Source organism: Platichthys flesus, chromosome 23 (assembly GCF_949316205.1).
Source record: "Platichthys flesus chromosome 23, fPlaFle2.1, whole genome shotgun sequence".
Taxonomy (NCBI): domain Eukaryota; kingdom Metazoa; phylum Chordata; class Actinopteri; order Pleuronectiformes; family Pleuronectidae; genus Platichthys; species Platichthys flesus.
In genome coordinates, this window is record NC_084967.1 from 8,829,690 (window position 1) to 8,852,851 (window position 23,162).

The 23,162-nt window shown below is 45.1% G+C and overlaps 1 protein-coding gene across 5 annotated transcripts in view; it reads left to right on the plus strand.

Moving 5' to 3' along the window:
- The window catches only part of foxp2 (forkhead box P2), a 105,426-nt gene extending 84,763 nt beyond the window's left edge, over nt 1-20,663 (plus strand). For 2 of the 5 annotated variants that reach the window (XM_062383186.1, XM_062383181.1), the window contains 10 exons: nt 747-834; nt 3,147-3,230; nt 6,545-6,755; nt 7,959-8,062; nt 8,233-8,334; nt 10,828-10,949; nt 11,148-11,217; nt 11,964-12,271; nt 16,602-16,646; nt 16,738-20,663. In XM_062383186.1, the coding sequence (XP_062239170.1) occupies nt 747-834; nt 3,147-3,230; nt 6,545-6,755; nt 7,959-8,062; nt 8,233-8,334; nt 10,828-10,949; nt 11,148-11,217; nt 11,964-12,271; nt 16,602-16,646; nt 16,738-16,882 (1,279 nt within the window). In that variant the 3' untranslated portion in view covers nt 16,883-20,663. The remainder of the gene's footprint in view (nt 1-746; nt 835-3,146; nt 3,231-6,544; nt 6,756-7,958; nt 8,063-8,232; nt 8,335-10,827; nt 10,950-11,147; nt 11,218-11,963; nt 12,272-16,601; nt 16,647-16,737) is intronic. The other 3 variants (XM_062383182.1, XM_062383184.1, XM_062383185.1) reach the window with 3 other exon arrangements.
- The last annotated feature ends 2,499 nt before the right edge of the window (nt 20,664-23,162 follow it).

The window sequence follows — 23,162 nt, forward strand, 5'->3', positions numbered from 1 at the left end:
CAACACTTTAGAAACCCCTTTTTCTCCCCATATTTGTGTACTGTGTTTTTTTTCTTTTCTTCTATGTATGTGTGTGTGTGTGTGTGTATGTGTGTGTGTGTGTGTGTGTAGCAGGAATAAAGGTCTACCTTAATGGTGAAGCTCTTTTGTGTCCTTATAGACGAAATCCAATCAAGACACAAAAAACCTCATTGACGGTTATGGCTGTCTGGCTGCCTTTTTCTTCTAATGAGGCGAACACACCAGATACATTTATTATGTCTGCTGCTGCCGCTGGATAATGCACCTTCCGTTTGAAGAGCTCGCTTTTGTGTGTCAAATGTTGCCGGTGTTAAATCGCGTGCATTGTTTTCGGTAAACGAAGGAGACAAAAGCCGTTCTGCTGGGCTGGCATCTTTTATTCTGCGCGGAGAAAGCGGCGCCCGGGGTGGCACCGGAGTTAGCCATCTAAACTGGCACAGGGCCCATTGTCATGTTAAACATGGCACCACACGCCGTTGTGTTACTTCTAATTACCGCGTTTCACAGAGGAACAATGGCTCCTAACAGGATCCTATGGATGACTCTCTCAGTATAGAAATATTATCATAAAAAGCAAAACAGTGGTGAAGGTGATACGGTAATTATCGTCCTCCACAGTTTGGATCAAACCCCAAAATAAGTTGCTTTGTGGCGTTGACATACCATTTGAATTGGTGTGTAACCTCTCTCTCTTTTTCTCTTTCTCCCTCTCTTTCTCCCTCCAGGCATCTAAACAATGAACACGCCCTCGACGATCGGAGCACAGCTCAGTGTCGAGTCCAGATGCAAGTCGTCCAGCAGCTAGAAATCCAAGTAAGTTTCCCTTTTTGCAATAAAGAACACCTCTGAACAGAAGTTGGATCAAGGCCGTGTGCATTGGAAGATGTAGAAAGGGTCGTCCACTAACCAGAAGGGTCTGTGGTTCGATCCCCGCCACCTCCAGTCTGCATTCTGAGGTTGGACAAAATGACTGCACCCCAAAGGGCCTCTGAAGGCTCTGCTGACAGTGTATGATAGATGGAGTGTTGCATTGAGAAACAAGTGTTGGTGAATGAGTGTCAGAAAAGTCCCAGTCAGTTGCTGACAAACTCCAGAGAAAGTCTGGACCCAATTGTCTGTTCTCCAGCCTTCACGTCTCAAAAGCAAGATATAAATACAGACTATTCGCCATTTTTCATATAGTTAACTTTTCACAGTTCCATTTTACTGTCGAGAACTCCCCTCTTGTTTCAGTAGCCAATCATCCCGTCCAAACTTTATTTTTCAAAGTTGTGTGAGCGTCAGAGTGTGAGGACAAGCTGGACCTGCTGGATTCAACAAAGCCACTACACAAAGGAATCCTCAGGCCTTACAACCAAAGCCATTATGGCTGTTTTAATTGAATTAAGCGTGTGCTTTATTTTCTCAGCTTTCTTTTTCTTTTTTTCGACCTCTTTCTCTTTTTCTTTCCAATTAATAGCGAGCGCATCTCTCCCGGTCTGCTGTGTTAATTAACTGCACTTTGCACCTGAAGAAAGCTCGAAAGGAGGGAACTATTTTCAGTAGGTGGAGCGCGACCTTATTAAGAAGTCATGCTGGCTAGATAATGAGAACGCTGATTGAGCGCTCTCATTATTACTCAGCACTGGAGGTTGCCTTCCTTTTCAGAAACAAATAGATGTGTATATGTTTTAAAAGTGGGATCAAACCAAGTGACAGAGGGACATATTCGGTCGGGACGGTTGAGACTAGGCTTCTACAGAGGGGGGGGGGGGTTAAATAAATGTAAATTGTAAATGGTCTGTATTTATAATAGCGCTCGTCACTAGAGTGCATGGCAGTCCCAGTCCTACAGCACTCACACAGTGTCTTCTCCACTTCGGGATCGGACTGCCGACCCTCCGCTCAGTGGACAGCCCGCCCTACCTCTGGAGCCACAGCTGCCCCCTTCCCCCACCGTCCCCCGATTTAGTAAAACAGAAAATAAAATCAGATCCAAGTTATTTATTCAACTCTCTCTCATTGTGTGTTTTGTTTTTCATTTCCACACAGAGCCACTGAAGCTTGCTCTCTTCACTGTGACCAATTACTGTGTTGTCTGTCCTGCTTCCTCTCCTCTCTCTCACATTCTTTCATTTCTTCCTCCCTCTCTTCTTTTCTTTTCTCCTCCTGCGCGAGAGCCGTCACTCGTAATGAGGCCCAGCTCTGTGCGTGTGCGTGCACGCCTACTTGCTTGTCTTGTTTTCCCTGTGTATGTGTGTGTGTGTGTGTGTGTGTGTGTATACTAAGGGGTGTGCGGGGGCTGAGTCTTTCTCAGGGTCCAGTCCCTGTCACTCCCCGTGAATTAGATTGATGATAGGCGATGGCCGGGGCCACTAACTGGACGGGGGAGGCGGAGCCGCCCGGCACCCTGTTTGGGAGACCTCCTCACCTCCAAGCAGCTGCTGGCTGCGCTCCATCCCCCTGACAGTGTCTACAGGACTTGGAGCAGACACCCAGGACCACCTAATTTATGGCCCAAGTAGCTTGTTACTGTCAGAGCCCCGCTGACCTAAATTCTGCTATTGACAAAAAGATGAAATGCTATTTGTATTGCCTGACCTGTCTGCACCCGTCTCCCCTCTTCCCTCCCCCCGAAGCCTCTGGTGTTCTCCTCACAGCACCAGCAGAACTGTTTCTCTCACTTGGTTTATATCAAAGCTCTTCTCTCTGTCTTCTCTGTACCACTCAAATGGTGTGTCTCATTTGCTATGTTTCTCCTCTTCCTCTCCTCTTCCTCTCCTCTTCCTCTCCTCTTCCTTTCCTCTCGTCTCCCCCTCTTTCCCTCTCGCCTACTCATCTCTTTTCTCCTCTCCAAGCTTTCCTCACCTCTACTTCTTCTCTTCCATTCCTCTTACTCTCCTCTCTTGTTCCTCTCCTCTCGTCTCCTCTCCTCCTCCTTTTCTCGTTTCCTCATCTCTCCTCTTCCTCTCTTCTCCTAGCTTTCCTCTCCTCTCCCCCTCTTCGCTTCATTTCCTCTTCCTCTTCCTCTCCTCTTTCTCTTGTTTTCCTCTCCTTTTCCTCTCCCTCTCCTCTTTCATCCCCCCCCCCCCCCCGTTTAATCCACTCTAATGCACACTCTCCCACTTTTCTCTCTCTCCAAACAGCTTTCTAAAGAACGTGAGCGTCTTCAGGCGATGATGACCCACTTGCACATGCGGCCCTCGGAACCTAAGTCATCTCCCAAACCAGTGAGTGCATATTGCTCCGGCCGCTGTAAACAGGCCTCCACCTCGAGAAATGGACAGTTTAAGCACCAGGGAGTTTTTTGAGTGACTGACAGACGAGGAAAAAGAGGGGAATGGGAGTTGTAATACATAAGTTATTTTCGCTTCTTATCGGGGTGAGAGGACAATAGAGTTTGGAAGTGTATTAGATAGCAGAGCGGCGGAGTCCTTGTCTAAAACGCAGGGTCATTTCTTTTGTGATGGATATAATGGCCAAAACAACCTGTTGGCCGCTGATGACTGTTTGGCTCGGTGGCCGCGGCGGCACTCCCACACGGAATGGAAGACGAGAATATCTATCATTTGTACAACAAACACCTGAAAATTACAGCCGAGTGGCGAAGACGATGTTCGCGCAAAATACCCAGCCTGCCGTTGAAATTGCCTCCTCAGAGAGAGAAAAAAACAAAATTGTGAAAGGGGTCATCGAAGAAGGAAAATGGTGTCACTCCTGACGCTTTCTCTCCTGCCTTTTACTTTTGAGATTGAATGATTACAAATGCATTTTCCCGTTTTCCAACCCCAGTATTTGGATTTAATGTTAAAGACGCTACATTTTTTTTGGGGGCAAATATTATTGTGTCCCAATTTCCCACGTTTTGAAATATTTGAGAGCAAAACATTGTTATGGTGTTTCTGCTGCAAAGTAAGGGCCTACTTTCAACGGAATAATTTTCCTCATCACCTCTCATCATAGAATGTAGATAATCACAAGATAGCATAATTATCCTATAATTCCATCAGGAATCAAACTCCCTTTTTATTTTTTTCAATCTCTCTCTCTCCTCTTCTGTCTGTCTGGGGCGTCTTTTTCTTTTTTTTTAATCTTCAAAACTCCAGCAGCTTGGATCCATCTCGTCCAATAAAGCCTTTGCAGCCTATAATCCACGTCTGAATATGAATGAATGATGCTAATGAAGTATTGCATTACATAAAGCACACATGAAAGAGCTGCTAATTGCATTTGATGGTGGGGGCAATTCAGACAGAATTCTTAAATGAACAGTTAAGTCTTCAGTTTTAAGGCTCCCCCTGTTTTTCTAAGGGGAGGTAGGATGAGGATTTGGCGAAGGGGAAAACGCTTGTGTAGACGTAACAAAACGAGAGATGGTTGGTGGATTTCAAACGGCAGCGTGGCTTTATATCCCAATAGAATCACAGGTATAGGAATAGAAACCCTGCAGCATAAATAGATTCATGTTGGCCTATTAGGAAACAAGAGTTGCCCACGTGTTACCACTGCCAGGCAAACACACCTACACCATTTATTCTCTGAGTCACACTTCATTAAATGGCTCCTTTTGGCCATTGCATGGATGGATGAGAGTCAAAGTTAGTCAAGCTGCAAGTCCTGAATAATCACATCTCTCTCTCTCTCTGTTTGTCTGTGGGAGTGTCTCTCTCCCAAACCTTGAGTGTCTATTGCCAGAATTGGATTACACGGCTGCAAACATGACGCCCTTGTTTTCGGGACAGCACTTATTTGTATTTTATTCAGCATATAATGAGCATTTATTAAATGTTCCTTTGGGCAGCATCAGGTACAGTTATGTTCCAGGTTTGTGCACATGTGGCAGGATCCGTTAAATAGATTTATGCATTTATGATTTGCACTCATAACTCTATCTTTTTAGAGAAAGACAACAAAAAGCTGTAGTTCAACATCTGTTTACGTTGTTGATTGAGGCGGATTCATGCTGCAATTGTTAAGGATTTAATTTTGAAAATGAATTACATTCAGATATTTACTTATATACAGTAACAAAGTAAATGCACGTTGTTCCATCCCACCACTGCTCATGTTTAATCTCTGTCTGTGCAGCCTGAACTCGTCCCAGCCATTAACTGTAGCAGCTCGTTACAGCTAATTGGGCAGATAATTATCATCTGAAAACCTCTGCATCCACCGGAGTCTCTCAAACTTGACATTTCCTCCTATTTATCAACACATGCCCCAAATGGCCACTGGTGCCTCCTCCTCACCCGCCCCCACCTCTGTCCCTCGTTCCCTTTGCAGCTTTCAAGTCGCCTCTAATTAAAGTCTGGGCAACGGACGCATTCCACTTGTAGAGTCGCAATTAAGGCAATTTGGTTTGAATATGTAGCGACGTCATTACCATTCCAGCCAAATTAGCGCAGGGACTAAAAGGTCAGTTAAGAATTTTCCAGTCGGTTTGAGCCTCTCACATGAGATTTGGGGAAGCGAACGCAAAAGTGGTGCAAAGAGCCGGACGATTGGCGGTTGGCACGGTTGGCCTCCATGCCAGACATAACTAACACTCAGGGCCGTAATGTTGAAGGAGCGGAGCGGGTAGTGAGTGTGTGTGTGTTAGAGTTGTCAGTGCAGATAGTCATTTTAACCTCACACTGTAAAGATATTCATACCATCAATTCTTTCTACTCCTCTTCTTGCATCAGTCCTTGCAACTTTATATATATTTATACATCAAATTCAGTTACAAGACGCTTTACAAATTAAAACTGAAGAATTGAGGGCAAACAATAGAAAACAAGCATTAGACAACATTGGAGCACACATATAAGAACACAAATGTCACAGATGAGAAATTAAAAGTGTTGAGGTAGGGTTATATGAAGGGTTAGTATATTCAGTTACATCCACACTGCTGCGTTTTGAAAACAGTTTTACGCTGTGACTGAAAAGACCCAATCAGGAAGCGGTTGTGATCACTGTTTCCAACTTTTAGCAGCTCTAATATGGCAGATGATCTGTAGCAAAGTCTATAACGTAGTGTGTAAGAACAAGAGTGTTACCTGAGATGACTCTGAGTGGATGCTGCTGTCACTATAGTAACCTTGTCATAGCAGAACATAAGGTCACATGTTGTGGTTCTGGACCCGGCTGGTTCCGGGTGTTTACCAATTCGCGCAACAGCAAACAAAGGTCGCGGAGCCTTGTTTCCTCAGTTTGAAAGGATTACGGTTGGTCAAAGTGGCAGAGATAGAGAAGGAGGGATACAGCGAGCGACGAGAGGGGGGGTGGGAGGGAGTGATAAATAGAGAGATAAAGAGAGATGGGGCCGGGATAACACGGAGGCTGATCGTTGGATAATCTTGAACAGCGTGCTCTAATTAGAATTCTTATGATACAATTTGGTGGTTGTAATTAGTGGAGATAGGCTGGCTCCTCTCCACGAGCCTTGTTAGTGGAAACACAGCTGTGTTAGAGGAGAGCAGACACTGTCGGAGGAACCACAAATTAACGCCTTCCTCTCCCCCCCCCCCCCTCCCTCCTCCATCCCTCCTTCCCGCCTCAGCTCAACTTGGTGTCCAGCGTCACCATGTCCAAGAACTTGCCCTCGGTATCGCCGCCGAACTTACCTCAGACGCCCACCACGCCCACGGCACCCATCACGCCCATGGCCGCCATGCCCCAGGTGCCGTCGATACTGGGAGGAGCCAACGTCCCCAGCATGGGCGCCATGCGCAGACGCCACTCGGACAAATACTCCATGCCCCTGTCTTCAGGTGGGACCAACTACTTATCACTGCACATAACACCGACACACAAAAACATACAGCCAGTGCAGACAATTAAATCAAAGCAAATGTGAAGCAAGTGAAGGCAAGATACACACACAAGTACACAAACATGTTGTACTTTAATATTGTGAGGCCACTAATTGGCATAATTCATTCACTAAACCTTTACCCTAATTTAAAGGGTAAAGGTCATCACAACTAAAGGCTTAAACTGAACCTAATTCTAACACAATATAATCCTAGACTGTAACCTTACACCCCTTTGAAAAGTGAGGACCTGCCAAAATGTCCTCACTATTTGAAATATCCTAACTATGTAGGATCTGTGCTCAAAATGGTCCTCACAAAGATACAAGTATCTATATATCTGTATATATAGATATATAGATAAATATAAACACACACACAAAAGCTGTTGTCAATGATCATATTTAGTTTCTAAATAGAAGTGTTGAATAATATGTATGTATATATGAATGTGATGTTATGAATTGTAAATTGCATGTGATTTCTCAGCCTTCAGAACTTACTTGTAATCAATCTGTAGTAGTGTTGTAGTATGTTTTTTTTTTTTAGCACACATGTGAAGGTGCACAAACAGCGTACTCACACTTGTCCTCTGACATAAAACACACACACACCACCGACTGCTGTTGGTCTCACCAATATGGGATGTCTGGTGGGTTTTGTAAAAGCCTGTGTTTAATCACTCTATATGTAAATAGACAAGAACTTCCTTTGTGGATAAATATTACATGAATGTTAATTAAGTTCAAATAATGGTGGAGGGGAAAAAATACAATATTTATTACATTAAGACATCCCATGTATTAAGCTTTGCATTTTAAATGGTCCGTCTTTGATGTTTATATTTACTCTCTCTGTGTTTAGTGTGAAGACACATAAATTATTCAACCTCAGCCTAACTAACTAACACGGTTCTCATTTTGTGGACGTATTAGTGTTTAAGATCTCTCGCGAGAGAGATTAATTAAAAATGCATTTTGTTAGACATGGAAAATGCCGATTTGATGTGCCCCCCTTTTAACCCCACCCTCTTTCTTACCCTCCCCTTTCTCCCCTGTTTCTCTCTCCCCCCACCCTCACCCCCAACCCCCCCCCCAATAATTTGATGAAACTTGTGCAAATGCAATACCTAAAGGAATAAAAATTTACCAATTATTTCAGGTGGTGACACAGTATTTATTTTTCCAGAGATCGCCCCAAACTACGAGTTTTATAAGAACGCAGATGTCAGGCCGCCATTTACTTATGCAACCCTCATAAGACAGGTGAGTGGGAAATAAATTAACTTTGCCTGATTAGATTAAAATTAATTGCTGCATGAATCATGGCAGCCCCCCCCCCTCTCTCAATGCATCTGTGTGTGTGTGTGTGTGTGTGTGTGTGTGTGTTATGTGGTCTCGTTAGTAAACCATTATTTGATGTCATCTCATTCCAGGCTATCATGGACTCTGCCGACATGCAGTTAACGCTTAATGAAATCTACAGCTGGTTCACGCGCACGTTCGCCTACTTCAGACGCAACGCCGCAACTTGGAAGGTAACTTTCATGACCCCCCCCCCCCCCAAACCCGACCTCCACCTTTCACTTCCTTTCACAGCGACGACAGCTCCTTCCTCTCGCCCGAGTCAATAACAAGAATCCTGAAGAAAGCAGATATTTGCTCAGCGCCTAGCGATTAGCACTCCTCTCCCATTCTGCCCGACCTCTCTAACGAATAAAGCACCGTTCTCCTCTTATTTATTTTTTCCGCCGCGCTGCCTTCTCTGTTTGGAAATGACAGCTGAAAGAATTATTCTGCCTCAGATATCGTTTTCTAATTCGGTGCAATTAATAGCGAGGCTGGGCGCCGGAGAGGAGAGGGCTCTGACGCACTAATTATACGGCAGCCACTCCATCATCAGCACCTTTTGTTAAGGGAGACACCCCTCCTCCTACTCCCGAAACCACCTTCCCTCGCATATCATTGGTTAATTAGGAAGAAATATGTCTGTTTGCCTGTTAACCAGCTCTCAGCTGTGCGAGCGGAGGCACCCGCAAGTGCACACAAACCCATAAACGGGTCTAAGAGAGAGGTTAAGGGTGTGTTCACGTGGAACTAAGGCAGGGAGGAAAGGGAGAATTGGCCTGTCATGGAGGGAGCGCTCTTTACTTACCCACACAAAAGGCCCCATTTGTATATCTGTCCCGACAACTTTATTGTCCTGTCTGCTTCCACAAAGATGGTAAAAAAATGTCTCTGCAGCCGCACACGCTTTAACCCGGAGTGTGTCCGCCTGCTGATAAAGAAAAGCCTCGCCGGGGCCGCCAGCGTCTCATCCCGTGGCCCCTGCGCGTCATTCGCTAGCCGCCTGTTAGCCTTTGTGGCTGCGCGGAGGACTGGAGGGAGAGGGAGAGAGACACAAACATGAAGCAGCCGCTCATCAGCATGCAAGACGTGGCGCAAGCACTAGATTTAGCAAAGTGAATTAATTTGGATTTGGGATGCAAATGAGCACATGGGCGTGTGATCAACCGATTCAGGAGGGGATGCAAGGGGGAAAAAAAGATGCAGTGGCCTTTTTGCAGTTTGTTGGGTACAGTGAGATGCTGGGTTCTGTGGCGTAATAATGTCGGACACGTTCTCCGAGGTTTTGTGGCAGCAAATAACACAACCACGTGCATCTCTATCTTATTTATACCTTCCTTTTTTTCTTCTCCTCCCTCGTTTCCTGATAAAAGTTGCTCCTGTTCCTATGATACAATAGGAATGTTATCACAATGACATTAGAAATATCTTGTCTCCCAGTTGGCACAATAACCACGGTGATGTATTTACACCCTTGGCTCCCACAGTAAAGTGTTAGCGGGATGATCAGCGGCGGGGCTCGTCATTTGATTAATGCATGGAATTTGTTTTAAAGAAAAACAAAGAGGGAGAATGAAAGAAAGGAAGAAATGAAAGGTAGTTTAATATCTCAGCTCGGTCTCATCAGCTCAAAAGAGGGATCTGCACCCCCCCCTCCCCCCCCCTCAACACACCTCACTCACTCTCTTCTTCTCCCTCTCACCCAGAAGCTTATTAGTTCTAACTATATAGCATGCATAATAAAACTGCTCATTTGCTCATTAATATTAAAATTATCATATTCAGAGCCATGGGCATTAAGATCAATCAAATCCCGGATTTTCAGGTCAGATGCGAGATCTGCTTATGAGTTTTTTTTTTTTTTTTGAATCCCTTTTCCTTGGAAGAAAGGAGCCGTACACACCGAGCGGAGGCAGGCGATAAATACGAGAGGCAGCGATATTAAAGCCAAGGTTATTATTTGTAGAGTCTGATGCATGTTTTAATTATCATATGGTCGTATTAATATGAGGAGGTGATTTCTTTCTTCTATAGGTTTTTTTCTTATTTTGTAATTAATTACTGGTTTATTGTATGAAAGAAATCTACCTGATTTAATTCATATTTAAAAGATAACACATGAAGACCACGCTGAGGAGATTTGGACGTATAGATGTCAGATACAGTTCAGTGTAATCCTCCTTCCTCGTGCGCACACACATCCACAGACACACACACACAGAGACAGACACACACACACTCCCGCGCTGACACCAGGACCTCATGATGACTGTCTCTTTTCTCTCGCAACACTGTCATCTTTTAAAGCGACGTGTCCATTAAGAGCAGCGCTGCTCCGGCGCAGAAAGGGTTACTGACATCACCATTATCAAGGCCGGTATTACCACTTCTGTCACCACCATAAGCCATTCGCTATGCTGATTACCTCCTTTTAGCCTACTTACTCTGATTGATATGTACTGTGTGCAGGACTTGTAAGAGCATTCGCTCTCACTCAATTTTTACTAATTAAATCAATGGTGTGTGAATGTTGAGAATTTTCTTCAAAATGCAAGAGAGAGAGAAAAATCAATTTCCCGGCCTTGAATGAAAATGAATGAACGTGATTCGCTATTTTTTTTTTTTTTTTTTTTTAACACCTCATCCCTCTGACCTCCGTGTCCTCCTCTCTCCCCCCCCCGCAGAACGCCGTGCGCCACAACCTCAGCCTGCACAAGTGCTTTGTGCGCGTGGAGAACGTGAAGGGGGCGGTGTGGACGGTGGACGAGGTGGAGTACCAGAAACGCAGGTCGCAGAAGATCACAGGGTACGAGGCTCCGTCACCGCCGCTTAGATCTAGATGTCAAAGTCAACAGACAATTGTGGGATCGTCTGTGGGAGATCACAGACGATCGGAACTCTCTTGTGCCCCTCTTCGTTTAAACAGACTTTTTATTCTCCCTGCTGTACCTGTAGCTCTTTCCTCGCTGATATTTGATATATTTTATTTATCTTCTTCTTCCAGGAGCCCATCACTTGTCAAGAACTTGCCCTCCAGTCTTGGCTATGGAAGTGCACTAAACGCCAGCTTACAGGTGAGAGCCAGGCGCCTGAGAGCAGCTCTCACTCACTGCCCTGCATGTTTAAAAACTTAATTTTTTAAACTCCATATCCTGCCTCTTCTCCCTGCTCGCTTGTTTTGCATCTCCCTCCTGTCGGACTCAGAAGGCCACCCTGTGGTCGAGTCAGGAAGCAGCTCCTCCCTTCTGTTCTTCCCGGTTCTCTTTTCCCCCCCTCTCCTCTCAGCTGTGGCAGCCACCCGAGATTGATAGCGGCGTGTGCAAATGCAAGGGCATGTGCATTAATATTTATCTAAGCTGTCATAAATGATTTGGCTTCATAGTGTACGCCGGCGAGGTGCTCATGGCAAAAACTTTAAAAATGTAATCACTGTATATAACTTTAATGCGCAGCAGGCGAAAGTGTCAGGAGTTTTTATTATTTTGAGGTAAAGTTTTTGGGGGGGACTTTTTTCCCTTTAATAGCCACAAACACAAGGGCATGTGAATGGCAGCTGGGGGGGGGGGGTTGTCAGGAAGGTGTCACTGGGTGAAAAATAGCCTCTAACAGAATAGAAAAGTTGGGACGGAGTTTTCAAAGTAATGATTTTATTATGTAAAGACTTAGTATATCATTCCCTCCCTGCTCCTCCATGCTCTTTACCTGCTTCCTTTTCCGTCTCATTCCTTCGCCGTCTTTCCTTTTCCCTTCCTCTCTTTCACCTGCACCCCTCCTCTTTAATCTCCAACTCTCTGTCTCCTGTGTGTCTCTCCTCCTGCAGGCTGCCCTGGCCGAGACCTCCCTGCCTCTGCTCGGGACCCCCGGCCTTATGACCAGCGGCTCCACGGGCCCGATGGGTGGCAGCTGCCACAGCCTCCTCGGCGGAGACCCGTCCGGGCTGACAGGCGGGAGTCCACACGGGCTGTTAGGTGGCAGCCCCCCAGGCATGCTGGGCGGCAGCCCCCCAGGCATGCTGGGCGGCAGCCCCCCGACCCTGCTGCAGTCGGCCCACGAGGAGCTCAACGGCTCGCTTGACCACCTGGACACCAACGGACACGGCAGCCCCGGGTACTCCCCACCAGTTCACATGTAAGTCCCCCACCTGCACCTCAAGTGTGTGTGCCTGCATGGTTTTCAGTATTTATTTGTATTTATTATAATTATTTATAAAAAATGTAGCATGTTTACTGTAAAATGTGTTGAACCGTGTCTTCTGTCCCTAAGACACCTCTTTTGGATGCAGCATTGTATAAAAGCATTGAATTGTCCTCCGGGGACAACACAGTTGTTTTGAATAGGACAGCCTGCTCCTTCAAGCAACCTGCACATTGAGTCGATATCACAGAACTTAAAGCCACTGCCTTAATTACCACACACCTGGATGTTCCTGCTCTCTCACTGCGACACAGTGTACGATGCATCGAGTGCCTCTTTAGAGCCTGGAAAGGTTAAGTGCCACGAGCACATACTGAATCACACATCACACATTGTTATGTGTGATGAGTACTTATTTGAGAATGCGAGCACATGTTGAACCCCCCCCCATCACCGACACCATCACCACCTCCACTCCCACACTGACTCCACTCGCTGTCCTCGTGCCCTTTGTTACTTTAATTGCCTGATATTTAACCCGCAGTCCCTTCACTCCGCCGTGACCTTGGAGCAAGGTTCACTTTCCCAGCATGCATTGTATCATAATCTCCTCCTGTCTCCACCGTGGTTAATTTCCCCGGCCCTCTGCGCACACCTGACGTTTTGGATATAACAGTTAATTCCGGGTCTATAAATAGGCCCTTCTGCACATTCGTCTTTAATTACACCACTGTCTGCATTATAGGGGTTTAGCTGCTATATTTTATGCAAGGCTGTTCCCATTAATATTTAGGGAGTTGTGCATTAATTACTTTTAAGAAAATCCCCCCCCCCCCTTTCCCCATCTCTTGTTTTTTAATGGAGCTTAGATAGAAAGAGAGCGTTCTAAAAAATGTATCCCGGGCGAGTTTCTGGAAAACAAACCCGTGATGTCACTCAGACGCACTCGCCGCACATCCCGAGACAAACACACGTTACACTTCAACCGTCCATCGAAGGCGCGTGTCTCGAAGGTCGGCCGACGCTCGCCAACCACTCCTGTAATGGATAAACGATGCACTCCAGCTTCCGAGTGTGTGGTCCCCCCCCCCCCCCCCCCCCCCCGACCGGGTGTCCATATACGTTCATCTCTTTGGACGTGTTTACCTCCTCGCTCTGGAACGAGGCGTTAAGTGGAGCAAAGCTGCCCGGCCCTGGACCGAGTCCCGGCGTTACCGCTCCCTCAGGTCATTTCACTTTTAAGTAACAGGACGGCGTCGACCCCCCCCCCGTCGCACCCCCCCACGTCCTCCTCTCTCCGGCCTTGACACTGACATGAGCGGCTGCAGAGGAATGAGATGCATCCCTCCCTCCCTCCCTCCCTCCCTCCCTCCCTCCCTCCCTCAGCCACGACAACCTCAAAATGGAAGAAATGTGTTTTTCACGACTGGCTCTTTCCAGAACGCGCTTAAATAATGGAGTGGACTCAAAGTGTGCATCACCTTTCTCAGGAGAGGACGGCGCCAACGAGCGGAGCCAACAATTAGACAAACCTCTCTCTCTCCCCCCCCCCCCCCCCCCCCCGATGGCGAAAGGTTAATGCTATCTGCTTAACCGCAAACCAGATTGCCCCGGGCGTGTGTGTGTGTGTGTGTGCATGTGCAACACACTCATGTCCACCCTTAGGGGTATGCTCAAAGGAAGTAGTACAGTGTATATGAGAACATCGGCAAGTGAGGAATTAGCCTCTCCGATTTGCAAATGAGGAACCTCCCTTCAGAAAAAGGATAAATTCCAAAAAGAATGTTTTTAATGTCTCTATATTTTACCAGCGGGGGCTCGTGCTGTCACCTGTAATTGTTTGGTGATCGCCCCTCTTTGGTGTTCATTAATGAATCACAGTGTGCCGTTACCCACTCCTCACCCCGGCCTCGCCTCCAACCCCAACCCACCATTAGGGCCCCCCCCCCCCCGGACTAATGACCTTATTTGCATCCCTGACATACCTCTGCATGATTGCCGCTGCTAATCTCCCATCCGATGCAGGAGCGCACGCATCCAGCGTCAAGTATTTATTACGCAAAGTCCGGCGTTTTCTCCTGAGTGACTCGCTAATGGCAGCTCGCCATTAAGTGCTAAATGGCTCGTCCACGCACTTTTATCCAGAGTGTCGGGAGGCTCGGGGCCTGTGAAGACGCTCCTGCCTGTTTTCACCGCAGAGCCACACCAACACGTAATGAGCTGCGTATTTAAAAACCCTTTGCTTTGTGAGTTTGTCAGTTGACAGCTGATGGACGTGAGGAAGCCACTGATTGTCAGAGTTAATTATTGGCGACTAAAAGATGATCAGGATTGCGACTTGACAACGTTACAACATTTTTCCTAAATGAGGCATGTTGTTCTTATTATCTTCGTGTCTATTTCTTATTCTATTTTCCAATATCCAATACATGTGCTTAGGCAGTGACTAAAACATCATTTGAAGCTGGTAACCGCTGCTTATATAGTATTTATCTGCATTCACAACATAGTTTAAATGATAATGAAGTAGTAAACAAATATAGCTACATCTCCTTTACCTCCATTTGTTAGTTGAATAGTCAATTGAGGACGATATTCTGATGAAATCATCGAAAGTATTTTGTTATAGAAGAGGATGTAAATAATAATCAATTAAAAATATTCGTAAGGCTGCCTTCAACAGCGTTCATATATGTTACAATTAATTGAATATTGGGACTGAAAATCCGGATTCTTCAACATTTTGGCAGCAAGAATATAAACATAGATCATACATATGTTAATGATTATTTATCATTATTGATTATTATTATTTACCTTCTTTTTAAGGGGGTTCAGTAAATTATTTTTTATTTATTCCATAAAATAGAAATAATCAACCAATCGTTTCAACACTGGTTGTGTAAAAGAACAATCAGAGCAGATCTCAGAACCTTTAAGATACACAAACAATACACAATAAACAATCATCAGCATCCAAACAACAACATAACATCATTTAGTTTTATGTGATGAGTCTTTTCGTTCAGTCGACAGCTCCAGTGGCAGCAGAGTTCGGTTGTTTCTTGTGTTTCTCTAACCTCTGGCTGAGGTGTTTTTCATCACGCCTCCGTAAATCTGAGCGGCACAAACAGAAATATTCATCTGCTCCGATCGGCCTCCTTTCTTTCATTCCACCACATCAGAATATTCATTTACAGTATTTGGTTCGGAATATTAAAGTCATCTGTACCTTTTCAAATTCTTTTCAAATTCAAAGCCCCCTCCCCATCTCCCACTGATGAAGGCAGCCCAGGAGAGCGAAAGCGAGAGAGAGAGAGAGATAGAGAGTAAGAGAGAGAGGCTACGAGACGCACTACCACTTGATAAGTCCCCCCCCCCCCTCTTTCTCTCTTTCTCCTCTTTTAAAGTCCGCAGGGATTTTCTGATGCATCCGATGTGTCAGGAATAATTAGGTTTTGTCAGATTTATCATCGCGGCACAAAACCCTCTCCCCGACTCGGGCCCCGGATCATGTTCTGCCTTGTTTGTGTGTGACAGCATTATTATTCTTGTTAGTCGCACAACACTTTGTGTGTCAGGCTGCCCTGTTGTTTCCGAGCGGAGAGGTGTTCCGCTCGCCGCCAGCTCCGCCGCTTCCCCGCCCGCTGCTTATTGACAGCGGCTAAAGATATTCATCCATTTAGAGTTAAAAACATGTATCATGGTGTCCGAAAGCCAACTGCCGGGGCTGAAGTTGATTAATGGCAGAACCTAGCTGCCGGTTTCTCCTCTTGAGGAGCGACACGCACGGCCCCTGCATATTAACGAGTGGCTGCGCTTTCTATTAACTAGATAAAAAAGCCTCTCCTCCTGCCTTTGCTCCAGGGGCTCAGGGATGAGAAATTCTCCATTATTTATCATGTGGCCTGTTTCCCCCCCCCCCCCCCCCCCTTCCTTTCTCCTTTTTCATGTATTTCAACCTGGTGTCATCAGTAAACTTTTAAATGCCAAACATGTCTGGAACATCACAGCTTATCGGCCTTACAGGGGCCGTGTTTTTCATGCAATTTTCATGCGCTTACTTACAGTAGACGTGAGGCATCATGTCAAATTAGCGTCTCGCAAACAACACGGTTGTTATGTCGGCTGCATGGTGCATGGACCAGTTGATGTGTGCTTGTTTTTTTTTACCATACAACAAAATATTTATCAGCCAGCTGACGCCCACAGTGTGTATTCCATGTGTTCCAGGCACTCAAGGCCCAACAAAATGCATTTCTGATTTCCTTGAGTGATTATTAATTTGCCATACCCCATTCTACTTTGTCTCTTTATACTTTAGGTGTTTCCCAGTTACTTTAAATTTTTCACATGAAAAGCTTAAGTGGTGAGTTTTTTGATCTTGCACTTGGAACAGTCATTTGTCACCGAGCGCATAGGAGCTCTAAAGTTTATCGCCCGTTGTGATTGTGTCGCAGGCCGCCCATCCACGTGAAGGAGGAGCCGCTCAACATGGACGACGACGACTGCCCGATGTCGCTGGTGACGACGGCCAATCACAGTCCGGAGCTGGAGGAGGACCGGGAGCTGGAGGAGGGGAACTTATCGGAGGACCTGGAGTGACTAGGGCGCGGCTTTTGGCCGACGTGTCCCTCCGCCCGGGCCGCACTGTTCCTCCCACGCAGACCTCCCCCCAGACTAGAAACCACTCCACAGCCCAAGCAGACACAGCCGACTCTCTCTCTCTTGTCTCTATCACCACTGGGACTATTTATTGAGCATGCATCCGGATGGAGAGCGGCCCGAAGGAACTCTTTGCTGCAGACCTTTGGGATCCCCCAACACGACAGGCATGAGTTGCCCGGTTTAAAAAAAACAAAACAAAAAAACTAACTCTCCGAGATTTCTTTAGAGATGGCGTGGCCACGTACAGTACAAGGAGGATGGACTCACGGATGTGGGGGGGGGGGGGGGGGGACAAATCGAGCCGAGTCATGTTCCGTTGAAAGCTAGCGGCCTCATATACTGCCAAAAAGGAAGACGTTTTATGTTTGTGAATTACCCGACCCCACAGTAGTTGTTGACGTCTAGAGACAATTGCTGGTTCAATTCAAAGTTGTTGCTCTGTTCTCATTTGCACAGGAGTAGTCTCAGAAATTCTTTTCACTGCCTGTATGTTGCTACAATAATAAAAATAACCAGTATATTGTTTTCAGCTTTTTTTTTTTTCTTTTTAAATCATCGTTTAATTTTCCAAATATGATTCTTTCTTTTTTTTTTTTACACCACCAACTGTAAATGCCATTTCCCTGAATAACACCAGAACTGCGGTACCCAGACTGTTGTTGCAGCTGTCCAAAAAAACTAAACAAAAAAAAAAAAACGATAAAAAAAAAAAAAATAGTCGGCTTCCACAGTCTATTATCTGTTTGTGATTAAAAGTTTGGGGGGGGGGAAAGAATAATAATAATTGTTTGTGAAAAAGCACCATTTACAAAACAAATGCATCTCTGCCTAATTTCCTTTCTCGCTGTTTCCTCTTTATACCTCCTCGTTCTGAAAGCTTTGTCTACCTGCAAACAGTCACAGGCAACAGCTAGAAACCAAAGCCAACAATGGCCAATAGCTTATAAGACAGACAGCCGACCAAAACTCCTCTCGGTCTCCTTCTGCCACTTTAAACTCGTACAAAGAGAAGCTTTCGTTCCGCAAAACTACCTTCGAAGTAACCTCTGGGATCGTTTCCTTTTCGCCCCCAATACAAAGATGATCGCTGGGAGAGAGAGAGAGATGCGGGCGGGGCGGGAGGGGACGGGGGGGGGGGCATAAATGCTGATTTTGTAAATTGACAACTCGTCCACCTTGGGGATCTTCTGCCAGAAATACTGTCGGTTAGAAAGAGGCGATGTGGTATTTGACTGGTGGAGAGCAGCTAACTGTAAAAGTGGATCATGACCAAAACAAAAGGAAAAAAAAAAACATTTGTGTATTCAATGGAAGTGCAGAAACATTGTGTTGTTGTGATGTTTATTTTGTACGTTTTGTTAAGCTTTACGCATCAAACTTCACTCCTTTTTTTTTTATTTGTTTTGTTTATTTGGGGGTTTCTTTCTTTTCTTTTCTTTTCTTTCTTTGTTTTCTAACCTGGTGAATATGTAACGTTCTGAGTGGGACTGTCCAAACTAATGTCACGTCTTATTTCCGTCAGGGCGGTTCTTTTGCTCCGAGCCGCGTCGATAAAAAACCGAAACTGAAAAACACCACGAACCAAACGTTTGAAACACAAAAAAATCTAGTGAAGCCAAATAATTTTCAAGTGGATATGAGATGACGTGGCTTGGTTACCGTGTGCGAGCAAATAATAATAGCCATTGCAGGAGAGGATACCTAAGGTGAAAGAGAGGTAACCTTTTCTAGGTGATATTCGCTTTAACTCCATCCAGCATCGAACACTCATCGTGTGGCTCGTGGCTTCTTAACCGTACGGGTGCAACCGTTTTTGGCACGGGCGCACTCCGGATCGGTGGCTCAGCTTTTTCTAAAACCGCACACCGGTGATTCTTGACACTAAAGAGAAGTCCCCGTCGTCTCCTGTCGCAGCCAAAAGTCATCTAGAAAAGTGTTGTTGCTTTAATGGTCATTTCTGTTTTCAGTAAACCAAAGTTACACAAAATTCTGCCTCCTCTTGTACGGGATAAACAAATCACGACCTGTTGAAGACACACAGACACTCACACACACACACACACGTATTCACAGATCCCCCCCCCCCCCCCCCTCCGAGATTTTGGTCTTGCAGATCTTCTTGTTTCGGTTTAATCTCCAGCTGCAGAGAAAATGTACGCTGTCAAAGAACCGACGAGTGTCTTTGCATCGCACTGTAACGAGCGACGCGTCCGCCTGCTTTGACCAAAATGGAAACACACTGTGCATACGTTGTCTTCAAGCCGAGGAATTGGCTGCGAGAGCTTAAACACACGCAGACACGTGCAGTACTGTACACACACAGTCACACACACCAGTTCCACGTCAAGAGGGTGCTGGGCCACAGGAACAAAGCTTACCCCTTCAATACTGAGCTGGAGTCAGCAAAAAAAAACCGACTTGAAGACGACGTTCTTAATAATCTCATCACACCAAATAAAAGGGACGCCGCGTCTTTCAAAATAAAAAAAGGAAAGGAAAGAAAAAGGGTTCTCCCACTTACCCAAAAAGGCTTTCTGAAAGCTTCTACCTCTGCACAACAACAACAACAACACAAATTCAGAACAATTACGACAGATTGCACGAGTTATTAGAGCGCCACGCGAGCCGCTAACACTTTACCGCGCTTGTCTCATAGGACGTGGCTCCAACCAACGTTTACATTCCCTATACGTCGAGAAACGGAAGATTTGCATCGTAATAGGTTGTCCTCAAAACATTTGTAGAATGATAATGTATAGATTAACCTGTAAGGGAATATTGTGTTTTTAAAAAATGCATGTCTAAAAAAAAAATCATTTGGTGGACTGGAAACAAGAACTAAACTGAAAAAGAGTATAATACAAATCATCGGGACGATGGCCTAAATGTACGTACATTACCTCAGATATACTGTTTTGGGAAGGATTGAAAACCTGTCAGCCACAGAATGCATATTACCTGTAGATTTGCATGGGTTTTGTATAAATTAAGTAAAAAAAAACAGTCTAAAATAGTTGCTTGCACATAATACCAGAAAGACCTCCAGAACTGCGATCTGCTCCTCCACTAGATTTTAGGATTGTCTGGATTTTCTGGGTTGATTTTGTCTGTATTTTGATAACTGTGCATACTTATGTAAAAAAGAAAAAAAATTGTTGGTGGACCCATACATTTACCAGACTTTTTTCTAAGAGGAAAAAAAAAAATCTCAGTGTTTCTTTTCTGACTTACCTGAATTTTTACTGTTTTCTCTCTCATTGCTCGCTAAGAATAGCAAAACCTGCTTTTTCTGCATCTGCTTTGCGTAGCTGTAAGGCTTAACCTAATGTGTGTATTTATTGCTTGTACCTCTGTGCATACTTTATGAAGCATTATGTCTGGCAGTTGAGTCATGTATCCTTTCTACTGCTATCCTTCTCTAATAATTGGGAATGTGATCCCCGTATGTATACAGTAAATTGGGACTGTAGCAAACATATGTTTATGTAATTGGTGAAAACTTTTGTTTTGTTTGTTTTCGTTTTAATTTCCTGACGAACGAGATTCAACAACATTTTTTTTTTTTTTGTTTATACTTTTCATTACTGTGTACTGTGTCCATACGTTAACAAGGTTCTCTGACATTAGAAGGTCATGGTTGAGAATTGTAACAGACGTTATTATTTTCTGTATTCATGGCATTTCACTGCTGAATAAAATAAAGGACCAAAACTTGGAATTTGAAAAACAACTGTCTACCTCCAGCATCAGAGAGTAACAAAACAAAAAAGAAAAAAATCCCCTCCGCCGTTACACATATATCTTTTATTCTACAAAGGCACAGCCATGAAAATCTAGCTGGCATTACACTTTTAACGTTTCAGGAGCTGCTCCTTCAGAGATTTGAGGAGACGGGGATGGAAGAAGAGGAAAAAAGCGATTAAAGTTTAATGTATATGTTACAAGGCTTTGTTCCAGCTTCCAGCACCTAGTGTCTTGTTTAGAGGAGCGGGACACGGCAGTGTGTTGTCCACCCCTCTGGACCTGTAATGGGTTTAGCCTTTGTATGATTTCCAAGCCCTCTGCTTTCATGTCCCACACGCATGTTCCAGTCTCCACGGAAGTACTGCTCTGTGCCTTTTTTTTTTTTTTTGGTGAAAGGCTTTTGTGAGGAGTGACTTATGCCCAGCCAGGCTTCATTTCTGGGCTACACACTGCAAAAGTGGTTCTGGCACCGACTGCATTATTAAGTCTGGTGTCATGCTCATGTAAAAAATATATATCCTGGCCTTATTACCATCAGGGTTCTGCATCATGTAGAGAAAACAAAGATGTGACATTTCATCAGACGTCTTCCATTTTTCCGTGCGTCTCCGAGACGGCGGTTTCCTCTTGACACTTCAAAAGGGGGGGGGGGCATGCATTTTAGCCTCTCGATTGATGGACTCTGACTGGTAAAAAGCTATGACAGGCCGTGTGGCTAAATCAACTCCAGCAGGCCCACCACACCTTGTCGGTCATGGAGCGCCCTACACCCTGACACCCTCATTGAGATTCAAGCTGAATCTACCATGACCAATAGGTTGCCCATTAGCTCGTCTGTATGCCGGGAGCCTTCTACACGTTCCGACGGATGCTCAGGGACGTCGCGGAGCCCTTTGAATCATGTCCGCTGGTCATTTAATCGTAACGCTGATGCGTGCTCTTTTTCCTTACCATATGATGTCCCATGAGGGGGTCAGACAACAACAGCATTTTTCATAAAGGCTCTTCTCGTTCTCCCCCCCTCTCCCTGATGACAGTCCCAGGCATCAGCCATGGCAGGCTCCTGTTATCTCCTCGGCAGTGGCGTTCCAGAGCATTAGCTAGCTCGCGAGGCACTCGTCTTCTGTGCTATTTATGCACTTGGAAGTGTTTGTGAATTCAAGTGAGGGATCGCATACGGAGCGCAACAAGGGCCGCTGTGTACTACACAACATCAGAGGGAGCTCCGACATTAAAGTGTGAGAGCGCCTGCTAGAGACCCTTCTTTCAAAGGCCATGAAATAATAATGGGTTGTGGTTAGAGAGGTATCCGTGAGTCACACTGGCTGCTTTTCATAAAGTGGAGTTATTTACAGTGCGATGAATAAAAGAAAGGGTAGCTGCTGGTGCAAGTCTTTTCCACATGAATGGTGGGGGGAGAGAAGTCCCTCTAATATACAGTGGCAGCTACACGAGAGGCCGGGAAATGGAGAATGCACTGAAAGAGGAGTTAATTTCATACATCTTTTTGAAAAGGGTGATTTTGGAGGTTTGAAGCAACATTTGATATTTTGAAAAACGCGTGCTTATTAGCCTTCTTTTGGAGAGTTTGATAAAAAAGATTGATACCTCTCCAGCGTCTTTACAGTAAATACAACCCAGAGCTGTAGTTAGCTCAGTTAGCTCGGTAAGCTTGATTAGCTTAAGCCCCTTTTCCGCTGGTCAGAAACCCCACTTACTCAATGTGAGTGGATACGATTGGCCTTCACTCACGAGTCAAATGATTCTGCAGACCTTGTTATTGGCTCCGGCTTCGATCGGCAATAGCAAGGCAGTCAATCACCTTTTTTTAGCAAGTTTGCCCGCATTAAAACCGTTATTAATTAGCTCAGATGCATTATCTTAGTTTCTTTTAGTTAGCAAGGTCAAAGTTTAGTTATGCAGTATGTTTAAAATGAACATTGCTGACTATAGTTTGTGAACAGGCTTAAAATATGAGCTCCGTTAGCTCCATTAGCTTAGTTATCTCAATTAGTCAAGTCAAAGTTCATGTTTAAAACAACCACCAAAGCCTAGAACATGCCTCGACCATAGTGAGCTCAGTTACTGCGTTAAGGCCAGCAGGTTGAACAGCCAGCTTGGCTCTGTCCAGGTGTTATCACTCCATTTACTTGCTTAAAGCTATTTTTTTACAAGAAAGTTGGGGTTTTACAATAGATTATATTTTGACGTTCCCTCTATTTCTGGTTTTATGCTAAGCTAAGCTAATTGGCTGGCGGCTGTGGTATCATCTTCTTGTCAAACTCTTGGGAAGAAAGTGCAGGGGGAAGTTCTTGCTCTAGCTACTCATTGAGCCTCTTTGACATAACGAGTCGTGTGAGAGGCCACTTGGCTAACGTCCTGCCCCTCCGAATTAGACAGCGTTTCCTGGCGTCTTTCATTTCATCTCCAACACTGACCAATTAGGTCAATTTATGAACCGACTCCTTGTGGG